At 40.6% G+C, this 14,539-nt stretch overlaps 1 protein-coding gene across 1 annotated transcript in view; it reads left to right on the forward strand.

The window, feature by feature from the left end:
- Positions 1 to 671: 671 nt before the first annotated feature.
- Positions 672 to 14,539, forward strand: part of LOC117466050 (E3 ubiquitin-protein ligase HECW1-like) — a 181,245-nt gene continuing 167,377 nt past the window's right edge. Inside the window, exon 1 of the mRNA XM_034109176.2 lies at positions 672 to 815. Within this exon, the coding sequence (XP_033965067.2) occupies positions 786 to 815 (30 nt within the window). The 5' untranslated portion in view covers positions 672 to 785. The remainder of the gene's footprint in view (positions 816 to 14,539) is intronic.

The following is a 14,539-nucleotide window of genomic DNA, read 5'->3' on the forward strand; positions in this document are numbered from 1 at the left end:
AGTAGGACTCAACAGTAATAAACGGAGGCGCTGTCTGTGATGCTCCAAATGTTACTTTACTTTACTATTTACTAAAGTGCAAAATAATATTTACCTCATGGATGCTCAGTTCACCGTTTTACAGTTGGACTAATGTTTACTGCTCCAAGATATAGTGAACGGCATATGTTCCAGCAGGAAGCTCTTATCAACGGTGCTCTGCCTCCTCTGCAGCTCTTTGAAGGGAAACGATAGAGGAGAGGAGAGAGTGATATGCATATAAACGTGTTTATGATATGGGATGGGGGCAGACACAAGGAGAAAAGTGGGTTTTCCGATTGGCTGTATTACATTACTGTAGGCATTGGTACCCGGCTCTATCCGACACATTTATTTCTAATGTGACCAGAAGTGGAACCTTCAAAATAAGAGCATCTTTTAAATTGGAATTTCTTTAATCAGATTGTTTTAATACATGTAATTGTTTTACGCATACGTATCATAATTTGTTCATATAAAATGCATGTTCATTCATAAATAAACCCTAAACCAGTAAACAGAATACGACTTTATAATGGCTAGTGTTGGCTGTGACCGGAAACTGTATGTTGCATTTTAGCTAGCTTTACTCTGGTCCAGAGAAAAAGGGAAGGATGTGATTACAGCCTCTGTCGCGTGCCTCATCGGTCCTTTATACTGTACGCTGTTATTTGTGTTCCTCCTGCTTTTTGTGTACCGTTGAAATGGAGCTCCGTGGAAACTAGCAGGCGTGCACCTCTTCGAATTCTCACCCTTATCTTAAGAGAATGATCCACCGGCAAGTTATTTTTTCCCAGGTAAGTCGTCTCCATTGTTGCTGTGTAACGTTAGGTGATGGAGCCTCTCATATGGTGCTACAGCAGCGGCCCATCGCGTATGTGTCATTCTCTCCCGTTTGCAGTTAACGATTCGCTTCTATTAAGAACATTGAGTGATTATCGGATGTTAATCTGTAATGGCACCTAACATGAGATAACGTCAGGATATTACGCTGTCTCTTGTTTTCATTATTCAGTACGGACTACATAAAAGTGAACATGTTTTTTTAGCGGAGCTGCATCATACGACCAAACACGGTTCTATCGTAAACTGGCTTAATATTCTGCCGTTACTAGCAAGCCACATAACAAAGTTGTCATTGTATTAGGTACAAAGAAAAGAAAACTGAGGCGATGAGCCATTGGATTTGTGTTGAATCAGAGAGCGGATATGAATCTGAAAATGTCTTGAGTCATTCTTCCTGTACATTTTAATATTTGTGTGAAGCAAATATAACGTAACAAAGCAATTATTTTGAATGATGTTTGGCGCTGGATATCTGGGCCACATCTTCGCCCCACTTGCTCTTGATTTGGAATGTAGGCTAATACGAACCGTAATATAAGGAGAGACTAACCCTCCCTCTTTGTGTGGGGATTCCCACCCTCAAAATCCTCTTAAAGCACCAATCGACGGGTGCATGTTGTTCTTCCCTGTAGGGTTTCATGTGAATCAGTCAACGATCATTTAACATAACAAACATGCGATAATTATCACATCTCAAACCTAAAACATTTTACAATAGTTTCAGGTAATCAACTTGTTCTTTAAATGCCTTATTTATTTAATTACACATATATAGCTTCTAGTTTTTGGAATATTTTAGTTGGCTACCAGAGCATCTTTAGCTACTTGCAATGATGCAACTATGAGGCCACTGGCCATTTATCTCCAATTGAAATGGATTACATTGTTTACATGTGAAAGGAGACATTTCAGTGCTGTTAATATTTTTTTGAATCATTATGTCCAGAGCTCTGGAGATCAGACTTTTTGCTGGTGCTGCCTTTCATGTCATGTAGTGGACCGTGAGAAACAATTTAATTAAACAAAATCATAATAAAAAAAGTAAATATGCAATGATGTTTATACTTTCACCATTTTAATACTGACAGAGAACAACATAATAGAGCAGTGCTGTTTATATAATTTGTATTGATCTACAGTATGTTGCCCTCTGCCATATGCAGTAGACACGTTGGAGCACACAGGGGAATGAGTCATTTAGTTTTTGTATTTGTATTTTTGAATTGTATTGTATGAGTCTTATGGTGTATGTTTAACAGTGTTTAGTGGTCTTTGTGAAAGCCAGGCTAGGAATATTGTTGTTTTTCAAGAAGAGCTGCATGGAGATGTGACTTACATGATCCCAGATCACTAAGATAGTTGTAGTTGTCCAGGCCAGGCAAGAGATATCTAAAGATCCATCAATGATGTCACCTGATGAGACTATTGTTTTTGGCAGAGCCAATTTTCAAAGCAATTGCCAAATCTAAAACCATGGTTGGCACAAACATAAGTGACTCAATTTAATCATTTTTCTTTCTCTATTGGATAGAAAGAAATAGACTGGATAATGTTTATTATCAATAGCTTAGGTATTGGAGGAGAGGTATTTTTGAGAGATAAATCGTATCAATAACTTCATTTATTTAACATCAAAAGGGTAATACACATTCTCATTATCCAGTTTTATTGTATTCATCTCAATTGTGTATTGATGGTTCCTGTATGTTCCATGACGTATACATTCCCTTAACCCACTAAGACGTTCCCTTGCGAAATATTTTATCGACTTCTGTCTTATTCTTTCATATCATATAATAGACTAACCAGCCATTTACTAAAACAACTAACAATTTGACCTACTATGCCCATCTAATTGTTGGCCAGCCTGAGGTGTATTTTCTTGATTTTTACCAAGATATGACCCAATTATCTCAGCAAAATCAGTCCAAGTTAGGGACCACAATAAGCAGCAATAAAGTACGAGCAATAACATATTCTAATAATTGCTCTATAGTCCGTATCTTGTTCATGAAACACATTAGCACATAAAGTGCATATCAGCTTTCACTTGAAGTGGAAAGTACAGCAAACACAAAGTCAAGGGTCTATTTTGAGAGCAATGACTATCATAGCTATGGTTACCCATTCATAGTTGAACAATTAGCTGAAGGAGAACTACATTAGACAGGGTTCGTACGGTCATTGAAAACCTGGAAAAGTCATGGAAATTCAAAATGCAAATTCCAGGCCCTGGAAAAGTTATGGAAAACGATGTTTTTCCCAAAGTTTTGGAAAAGTCATGGAAATGTAACTAAAGTTGCGTCAAATATAATTTACATTTGATCTAATCGCCAAAATAATCTGCGGTCGCGAGCTGTTATGTGCCATCATGATGCGCATGGTGTTATTTTTTAATATATGAAGCGCGAGCTGTGTGCTCGAGTCTTCCTGCCTGTCGGTTGAACTCTGCTGCTCCGGGATGAGGGTCAGCTACATTATCTACGGTGCGTTCGTTAACTGTGCGGAGTCACTGTGGCACAGACTGCACCGCTGGTGAACAGCTGTTAGAACAGGCCGTTCAGGTGTTCAGAGCAGAGCGGCAGAGCGTGATGTGAACTGAAATGTTTTTCTGTGACAATATCATTAAGGAATCGTTGAACTAGCTAGCTAGCATACATTGTCACTATCTGCTAACGTTAGCTTTAGCCTTCGTTTTCTAATAGTTTTTTTCATAGGCTATAAACGGAGGTGGTATAAGTATAGATATGTACTAGAGTAAAAGTAGAAGTACTCAGATGTTGTTCTTAAAAGTAGAAGTACTCGGATCTTGTACTTGAGTAAAAGTAGAAGTACTCAGGTCTTTTACTTGAGTAAAAGTAGAAGTACTCAGGTCTTGTACTTGAGTAAAAGTAGAAGTACTCAGATCTTGTACTTGAGTTAAAGTAGAAGTACTCAGATAAGTAAAAGTAGAAGTACTCAGATATTGTACTCGAGTAGAAGTGACTGTGCACAATGTAGTGACTGCTTTTTTATCTTTTGTTTTCTTAGTTATGTTCTCTGTATTTTATATGTTTGTGTTATGTGTTATGTGTAACTTTGCTGCCTTCTTGGCCAGGTCAGCATTGCAAATGAGATTCTTTCTCAATGCTTTTATCTGGTTAAATAAAGGTTAAAAAAGTACTTAAATCTTGTACTTTAGTAGAAGTACTCAGATCTTGTACTTTAGTAGAAGTGGAAGTACTCAGATCTTGTACTTAGTAAAAGTAGAAGTACTCAGATCTTGTACTTGAGTAAAAGTAGAAGTACTCAGATGTTGTACTTTAGTAGAAGTACTCAGATCTTGTACTTGAGTAAAAGTAGAAGTACTCAGGTCTTGTACTTGAGTAAATGTAGAAGTACTGAGGTCTTGTACTTGAGTAAAAGTAGAAGTACTCAGATCTTGTACTTGAGTAAAAGTAGAAGTACTCTGATCTTGTAGTAAAAGTAGAAGTACTCAGATATTGTACTTGAGTAAAAGTAGAAGTACTCTGATCTTGTAGTAAAAGTAGAAGTACTCAGATCTTGTACTTGAGTAAAAGTAGAAGTTCCAGAGTGTAGGAATACTCTGTTACAGTAAAAGTCCTGCATTCAAAATGTTACTCAAGTAAAAGTAGAAAAGTATTATCATCAAAATATAGTGAAAGTACGTAGCGACAGTAAAAGTAGTCGTTGTGCAGATTGGTCCATTTCAGAATAATATATATGATATGTTTTCTAATGATTGATCATGAAAGTGTTCTCAAAGCTGGTAAAGGTGCAGCTAGTTTGAATGACTTTGTATACTGCAGGGTAGCTGGTGGATTTACTCCAGGTGGAACTACAGTCTGATTTAACACTTGATTAGATTTACCATCATTCATCCACATCTGTAGAGTAACTAAAGGTATTAAATACATGTAGTGGAGTAGAAGTACACCATGTACCTCTGAACTGTAGTGGAGTAGAAGTACACCATGTACCTCTGAACTGTAGAGGAGTAGAAGTACACCATGTACCTCTGAACTGTAGAGGAGTAGAAGTACACCATGTACCTCTGAACTGTAGAGGAGTAGAAGTACACCATGTACCTCTGAACTGTAGAGGAGTAGAAGTACACCATGTACCTCTGAACTGTAGTGGAGTAGAAGTACACCATGTACCTCTGAACTGTAGTGGAGTAGAAGTACACCATGTACCTCTGAACTGTAGAGGAGTAGAAGTACAAAGTAGCAAAACATTGAAATACTTAAATAAAGTACAAGTATCTAAAAATTGTACCCACGTATAGTACTTGTTGAGTTTATGAACTTAAGCCTTGCACAGGCATGACAATACATTTTCAAAATGCTCAACAGTGCTGCCAGAATTATAAACTGACTGCTACACAATTACAATAAATGCTTTTATATATTTCTATTAGATGTGACCCTTTGGTGTTTCTGTTATTATTGACACTGCTGCTTTCAAGGGGTCAGGGGTCGGGTCCTTGCCACCTTTTTCATACCAGCCTCCCTGACTACAGTTGCTTTAGCGTGTAGAAGCTAGTAAGCCTACTATTTGATTTGTTTTGGATAGGCACAACATGTTTCATATGCCGATCTTATTTTCCTGTTCCATGTTCAAATAAACCATTTTCAGTGGGAATTTTTTTTGATCATGGAAAATGAGGTAAAGGTCATTGAGAAGTCATGGAAAAGTCATTGAGAATCATTGGTGAAAAAGTGTATGAACCCTGATTAGAGTAATCAAGGATATCTTTACTTATCATTTTGTACTGAATCATTTCAATTTCTAACAGAAGCAATCCAGTCTAACTTTTTCTGCCTGCTCTACATGAATGTTGTATTAGAAATCAAGGAGGATTGAATGCAATTATATATTATATATATATCTAGATATTTCCCGCGGACCGTAGGGATTCAAACATGTTAGGAAAAGGGACGTTTTGTCTGTTCTAATGCTTTTACTGTATTTGTATCGCATTGTGCAGTGTCTATACATCTGAGTTCCCAACTCCATTGTTAGTTATAGCCAGGCACGCGCTTCAACACGTGTATTTCTGTTTATTCCAGGCATTCATTTTGTTATTCTACAGTATTGTTGTTTTATAGTTATTTGTTAATGTATACAACCCAATTTGTGTTCTTTGAAATTGAAAAGGATATTGCATTGTGTTTGTTACTTTTGTTGCAGTTGTATATATGTCTTATGGACATGCTTTTATTTTGAAGGAGAGTTAGCGCTGTTGACAGGAAGTTGTTGTTGCTATGGAAACAATGTGACAGAGAAAAGTAATATCTACATATAAAGACGGAGAAAGCAAACGAAAACAGTTTATGGTTAAGTGTTAGCACCCCCCGAAGAGGCACAAGCTCTTACGTTGATATTGGAGATTTCAATAAATTCAATTTGGCAGCTGCAGTGCAGCGTGGCAGAAAACCGAATAGTACTCCAACGACCGAATATTCGGATATTCGGGTACAGCCCTTGTTCAGAAACGGGATTAAAGTTATAGATGAACAAAACACAGACTGTCTGTGTCATGGTGAATACAGTCGCTGTTGTCTGTGTCTGTATCATGTTGTTGTGAGTGTGGACGGAGCAGATACAAGTAACGTTAGCTTATCCTGATCGATCCAATCCTCATTCAGAAAAACACGAATTTTAAAAGGTTTTTTCGCCTGCCGTCTTGTCTGCACACTTGTCAAAGCATTAATTCATGGTTTTTACTAACCGTTATCAGTATTTTGTTACTTCGGCATCATTTTGAAACGTGAAATATGTTAATTTTGTTGTAGATGGTTTCTACCACAGTATTTACATGGATATAAGCCCCGCCCCCTGGCCAGCGCATCTTGTTTGAACGCAGCATAATGCAGTTCAGAGACCAGACTAGTGCTTTTTTTAATCGAAAAAACATCGTGATCTCGATTCAGACACCTATGCGATCTCATTTCTAAATGACGGCGATCCTATGACGTCAAGCTGATTTTTTTGGGGGGGGATTTTTTTTGCTTCTGAATAATACCAACTTGCAATGTCAATCATACTTAAACGATGTAAAGCAAATATACTCTATACATTTAACATTAAAGTACCATGATCGCATCCAAATGGTAGTGTTCTGTCTGTCTCTCCTCCTCTCATGCAGTGTTAACGCTGCAGCCACTAGTGTTGCCAGTTTATGCGGAAGGAATAAGCAACCAGGTCTATGAAAACAAGTGCAAAAGAACATGAGCACTTTAAACTAGGGCCGGGACTCGATTAAAAAAATTAATCTAATTAATTAGAGGCTTTGTAATTAATTAATCGAAATTAATCGCATTTTTAATCGAATATACATATTTGACCTGAGAACAGTGAGAAGCAATTTTCACATGGATTTTAGTATACCATTGAATAATGACTGAATACATAAGCTTAAGCAACAACACATTGTTTATTTTTTTTCAAGGTGGTACTTTCTTAAGTAAAACACAATACTTTCTAGTACATTTAGAACATTGGAAACCCTGACTATTCGAAAACATCTCTCTTGCTTCTTCAGAGGCCATAACAGACTTTGTTGATTTAAAAAATCTAATCAATTTCAGTCCAACTCTCTCAATAACCTTGGCCAAAACAATAAACAGTTCAACATAAAGTGCCAGTTGCACCAACAACATAATAAATAGTTCAACATAAAGTGTACCATTTAAAATAAAATAAAAAAAGTGCTAGTGATTGACCTCAATCCCTCCTATTCTTCCAATATCCTGATGAAAAATAAAATCTCTGTTGCATAGGCCACTGTTTGATCAACATTTCAGTAACAAGCCCATTGGCCTCAGGATACCTCTAAGACTACTTATTCTGCTTCTTCTCTTTCAGCCAGTTGCTGAGACAAACTAGCCTGTTCACATTTTCAGAGCTCAAGGCTGCCCTCTTCTTTTGAACTATGTTACCTGCCAGTGAGAAAAGTCTCTCGCAAGGGACAGAAGTGGCAGGGCTGCCCAGATACTTGCGGGCCAGGGCAGAAAGCTGTGGATGGGCCCCCTCATGAGTGGACCACCACTGCAGTGGGCAGTCTGTCTCACTGATGGTGGGCTCTGCCCTGTAGCGGCCCAGAGCCCCGTTGGGCCCCTCTTCATTCTCTGATTCAGAGTCTGAATTACACAGCAGGAAGCTCCTCTTCCTTGCTGGCTCCTCTGTGGGTTCTGGAGTGGCTCTGTCTGGTTCTTTTTGCAGCAGTGCCTCAACGCTGGTCCACACCCCTCCTCGCTCTCCTCTTGGTAGACACTTTAGGTCCTTAGAATCAGAATCAGAATGAGAATCAGGTTTATTGTCACATCACAGATTTACAGAGTAAAAAGGTGGGTGAAATTCATTTTCGTACATGGTTCCCAACATATTGTTATTCCATAGAAAGAAAGAGGGGGGAGAGAAGAAGAGGGGGGCAGCAGGGGAAAGGAGGTCAAAAAGCAAGAAAAGAGAAAAACAAAGAAGACCATTACACATGTTACCTTAAAGCGCGGGTCGAGTGCTGTAGCCACCCTGAGCCATCCATGGTTGAGTGCATCTTGGCGTTGAGACAGGTCCTTTTTAAAGGCAGCCTTGAACCTCACCACATAGGCTGGGTCGTCATCTGAGACCTCCATGGTGCGGGTCAGGTGGCGGAGAGCAGGTAACACAACAGAGCACGAGTCTCACCCCCAAGGAGCTCAGTCACATATCTGCAGTGGATAGTTTAGGAAAGTGATTTATTATTGTACCAATTAATAGTAGATTTAAAAACAGTAGCAACTTTATACTATAGTCATAGTGATATTGATATTCAGTACAATACATTTTGGAAAAGCAATTTAATTTATACTGCACAATCATAGTCAATTCACAACGTTTTTCAAGGGACAGCAATGATGAATTAATCCCATTAATAAAACAGTTGGTGGGTGTTTACCTGCATGGTTTAAGGAGGGTCTCGAGCCTCTGCAGTCTGTCCCACTCTGCTGTAGTCAACATGGTGAGCTTGTGCTTCTGTTTGGCTAGAGTAGCCTTCACAGCCTCTTGGTTCTTCAGCAGACGAGAGATCATAAACAGTGTTGAATTCCACCTTGTGGAAACATCCTGTATCAGTGGCTCTTTGTCTTGCTCTAGTTCTGTTTGCTCCTTGTGCAGTTCCTCTGTGTTTGAGGGGCTGTGTTTAAAATGTCCCACTATCTTACGACATCTTGCCAATGTGCCTGTGAACCCGCTGTCAGCAAGGCAAACTGTGATGTTCCTTTGCAACACGTGAGCAACACACGGCATGTGCTGGAATGTGAGCAGTCTCATTGCAGCGATCATGGTTCGGGCACTGTCTGTTCCGATTGTGGTGACTTTTTGTGTGACTTCCCAGGCCTCTGCCACAGACTCAAAATCTTCTGCCACGTTTTCAGCAAAGTGCCTAGTGGTGGTCTTCTGGATGGTCAAGGCAAATGAGTGAAGACGCCACTTGATGTCAATAAAGTGTGCCGTCACACCGAGGTAATTTGAATTACTTACCGAGGTCCAATGATCCCCAGTCAGGGCAACACATTCGGCTTTCTCCAATAAATTCTCTTTATCTTCCTTTTCATTGTCATAAAGCTGCTGGATTCTTTTTGTCACTGTCTTTCTGCATGGCAGCTCATATGTTGCGTCAGACGATGCAATCTGGAGTACCTTTTCCAGCCCCTTATCTTCAACCACTCCAAGTGGTCTACAGTCGAGTGCAATCCAGTGAGCCAGGGAGTTGGTTATTTTCTCCGACGTGGACTGACTTATCCTGGCCCTGAAACCGGTCATCTGGTTGAGTGTGGGTTGGGTCAGGGTGTGGTTCCTCGCACTCGTGGTCGGGCTAACGTCCACGCTAGCTGCTACATGTTTAGCATTTAAGTGATATTTTAAGCTTGATGTGCTGCGGTGATATGCAAATTCCTTTTTGCATAATTTGCACACAACCGTGCTCTTATCGACGCTTCCATCCGTCCGTTTTTTAAAACTAAATTTCCCATCCACGGGGCCGACCAACGCGGTCTCATCAGCTTGTTCGTTCATGTTTGACCGTAGTTTGTTGTTGTTTGAAGTCCCATGCTGAAGTCATGAACGTTAGTTGGTGCTCCAGTATAATCGGTAATACTCATCCAGTGAGAAACGTTCCGCTGTGCAAAAATAAGTGCGATTAAAGTGCGTTAATTTTTTTAACGCGTTAATTTTTGTGTAATTAATTAATCTTAATTAACGCGTTAAAGTCCCGGCCCTACTTTAAACCTATATATGTCGGGTCTACAAGCTCACAACCGCAACAACCATTATTACTTACTACCAAGCAACTTTACAGAAAGATAAGCCCAATGTGGCTTATAATAAGTATACCTGGCAACACTCACTGACTGCAGCACGTGAGGGCAGGAGCCGGCAGTATGTTTACAGAAGCGTTAGCATTAGCACTGATTAGCAAAGAGTGACGAGAGCGACTAGTAGTACAGGAAAAACAGAAATGAGTGACGAGGAGGTCGAGGACAATGACAACAACACCGATGAAAATCCCGGTGGCGACTCTGGCGAGTTGTGCTTGTGCCGAAAAAAGTAGATGGACTGTGCTAGTAGCTAGGCAGCTAGGCTTTATTTACATTTATTCTGAAGCTGTAACTTTATGTTCTGTTCCGTTTTTATATTCAGTACTGACTGCAGTATTTAAGTTAATCCTTTTGATTCAGTGACATTACTACTGTTGCGAGGTGGGGGTGTTTACAACCCAACTCCTCACCGCGTGTTGTTTTGACGAGTCCTGCTTGAAATCATAACAGGGAAGGAATTAGAAGACACCAGGATACCAGTTAAACAATAATCCGTTTTAATTAAACAAAGTAGTAATAATAATGCAATACGATATAATATAATACATTACTATACAATTCAAAGAATCATATAAGCAATGTGTGGAGTACTCCCGCCCTTATTCACGCACTGCGGACATCCTATCGTCTTGTCAACGCATGAAGAGAGGCCTAACAACCAGAAAAACATTTCCCTAATACAAAAGAAGGGGTGGCGTTTCATTGGGGAGATACCAAAACGCTATCTCACAGGGAAATCAGCGTCTGGCAGCTTTGAAAGCCACAGGTGTTGGGAAGGCACCCCATTAAAACTCAAGGAAAATGCCCCTCCCCATTTGTAAAGCCTATCGATGGTTTAACCCAGAAAACATTATCAGGGATAATCTTTACACTCCAAACAGAAATCACCCTTAATTCTGCATCTTCCTTCTTCACAAATAGCTTAAAACACTCTTTTGATAAACAGGTAAACAGTCAAAGAAAAAACTATTGTGCTCATCTATTTCTAACAAAAAAGGGAACATTGTTTCAGAAATCTATAAAAAACCTCTCTATATTGGAGAGGAAAAATGTACCTTTTGTTCCTTCAACTATTAACACACAGGAATGTATAAACTCACACATATACTTATTCAAGGTACATAGATTTCCTTAAAACCTGGCCTGCCAGAGATCTCAAACAGAATTTCCTCTCCCCACACCCTGTGCTGCATACCTCAACCTCCCCCACTGCAATAAAACTTATTTTGTACAGCCCTTTGTCTCTCACCATTTTAGTCCTCACATTTATGAAAGGATCAAAACAGAGAAATCACTATAAAACACAAACACAGGTATTGCTTGAACAGTATTCACTTAACTGCTACTATTTGATAATTACCAGGGAAACTCAACAGACCTCTTTTAGTGTCTGGAAATTGCAACAAGACTTTTTGCCCTTTTACATGTATCACACTTCTTTGGTACAATATCTCACATCAATTTCCACAATTCCCTCTTTTGCACTCTTAAAAAAGAGTGCAACTTATACAAGGCACTTGAACCATAACTATTGTCGCTCCTCTCCACTGTGTTCATCTCTCAACATTATATTTAGAGCCCTTTAAACATTTAGAAACAGCCCTTCATAGCAATTTCTTATGGCAGAATGAGAGGGAGACCAACAAATGTCAAAAAACTGCGTCCTTGTCTGCTGAGTCTCCATACTCGTCCTCCGAGACACAGGCCAACCGTGTCAGGAGGGGGAGAAGCAGCTTTTCCCTCAATGGTGGAAGTGATTAGTCTGACACATAATGAGCGGATGCACGGCACACCACAACACCCACATGATAGTCTCTGTCCATGGATATAACTCAAATGGTTTCATCAGACCCCTCTGAGGGCAGGATGGGCTGGTTACACACAGCACATTTAGGCGCCAGGACCCTGTGGTAGTCTTTCAGACAGTAGATTTTATTCTCATTGTCCACAGTGAAGGGCACTCCGTCCAGGCTCTCGTTGCAGATGACGCAGCGGAAGCAACCGGGGCGGTACAACTTCCCCAGGGCCTGCAGGCCTGCATGTCCATGATCAGATGTCCACCTGCGTTGCACTTGTCTGCAGACTGCTGGAACCCAGAGTACAGAAAGTCCTCTTCACAGAAAACCCTTCCTGCGTCATAGTAGAACGCCTTCCCTCTCAGCCTTCGACTACAGGCGCTGCAGGTGAAGCAGCTGTCATGGTAGAGGCTGCCCATAGCTTGGCAGGCCTGGCTGGCTCCATACACCGTCTTGTTGCACTTAACACACACTCCTGTTTCAGCGGAGAGTGGAGTCCCCTGTGCCGTCCTGGCTTGCCGTGTCTTTGTCCCCTCTGATCCGCTGACGGCGGCTTCTGGGCTGCCTGCTAGAGAGATGTCTTCCTTCTCCTCCGGCTTGCTGATGGCGGCTTCCGAGTCGATGCTGAATAGATGTCCTCCCGATCTTCCTTCTCCGGTCCGATGATGATGCCTCCTGGGACGACTGCTGGATTGATGTCCTCGAGGTCCTTCTCCTCCAATCCGCTGATGACAGCATCCGAGTCGACCTCCATGACGAGAGCCAGATCTGTCCTGATGTCGTCTAGGGTCCTCGCAGGTGTTTTCCCCGCCGCACACTGGCTCCAGTGTGGTACCAGTTGTCCCCCTTTCCTTGTAGGCGGACGGCATGGGATGTCCTCTGGGTCACTCGGTCGGGGCCGGAGAGCCTGGGGTTGACAGTCAGCCTCCTGCGTCTCGGGTCCCCCTTTCGGCGTCAGCAACCTGTGTGGAGAAATCTGATACAAATCCCTCAAGCCTACGCTCCGGGCTCTGGGGCCCTCGGCTGTTTGACCCACCAGTGCGTGGGCAACTTGGAGCCTGTTGGTGGGGTGTCTTAAAACAACAGACGTGTGTGCACAGGTTTTCTAAATTAATTGTGCTGCTTCAGAATCTTAATACTTGGACTGTGCCCACTAAATAAGAACCCCAACATCTTTAGGTAAACTAAATAACATATTTCAATAGCTCTGAATTTCTGACAAGCATCTGTGTTTATTTTTAAATGAAATCCTTGAGATCCCATTAAAAATCTAAATATGATTTGAACTGCTAATGTTTCTGGTAAAGAAACACACTAATGTTATGGATTCAAAAACAACCAAAATCACGATACTAACAAAGTGAATGGCTTCCTGGTGATACTGCTTCTACCCGTCAGTGCTTAGATATTATCCCGCTGAAAAAATGAATACAGAATTCCAACAAACTGTCATCAAATGTCTTTCTTTTATAAATGTAGATGAAATGTATATCCCCATAATGACCTAAACAATAAAGTCTATGGCTTTTACTTCTTTACCAGGCTAGTTACATGATGTTGTCTGTTGAAACATTACTCACAGGTCAGCTCCCAGCATTCCATTCTGGACTTACATCTCTCCCAGCAGCCCCTTGGCCACTGATTCTTTATCTGTGTTACCTGCTATAACTCAATCAATATTAGAGACATGTCAACATTCATCAAACAGTGTGTTATCCCCAAATATGGAGTAGGTCAATTCTAAAACTGTCAATCAATGGTCAGATTGAACAATCGAGTTGGGGCAGCCGGTTCCTTTCAGCCCCTAAATAAAAAAAAAAAATGTACATTGTGAAGTTTACACTCCCTCTTTTTTACACATTATCTCATGTGTAAACAAAATCCTGCATGGGAAGAAAACCTTCAGGTCATAATGGATTATAAGACAATACCAAACATTTTTCCAAATGTACATCCATTATTTCCACAGTAAACACTTGAGAGTGTTTCTCTCCATCATTCAGTCCTAAAAGAAACAGAATCTTCATGTTTTAGTTTGAGTTTCACATTCTGCAAACAGCCACCTCCTGTGGGAGTGAAATATCAAGTAGGTTAGAAACGGTTTCCCCTTTTGTGCAATGTTAGGAAACCTCACATTTCACACATTATTATCACACAAAAATAATGTGTTAGTCCAAAAACATGCTTGATTAGTCATCGTTTTAAATCATGTAGTTGCACTGATCAGGTGCAGACATACACACACTCACACTCACACTGTCAGGTTGTAAAGTCAGGTTTGGTCAGGTACACCTCAGAGTCAGTCATTGAGAGTGCCTTCCCAAGTTACCCTGTCAGTTGGTCTCAGTCTGTTTGGCCCTGTGTCGTGCTCTGCAGAGATGTTCCAGCACAGGCCAGCATCCTCCGTCTATACAAATCTGTATATATGGAGCGCCATCATTTATTAATTCACAATTACAACTATAATGTTCAAGATATCTCTGTTTTCCCAAATTCCCTGAAAAGTGTTAGCCAAAAAAT

The sequence above is a fragment of the Pseudochaenichthys georgianus genome, chromosome 20 (assembly GCF_902827115.2).
Source record: "Pseudochaenichthys georgianus chromosome 20, fPseGeo1.2, whole genome shotgun sequence".
Taxonomy (NCBI): Eukaryota; Metazoa; Chordata; class Actinopteri; order Perciformes; family Channichthyidae; genus Pseudochaenichthys; species Pseudochaenichthys georgianus.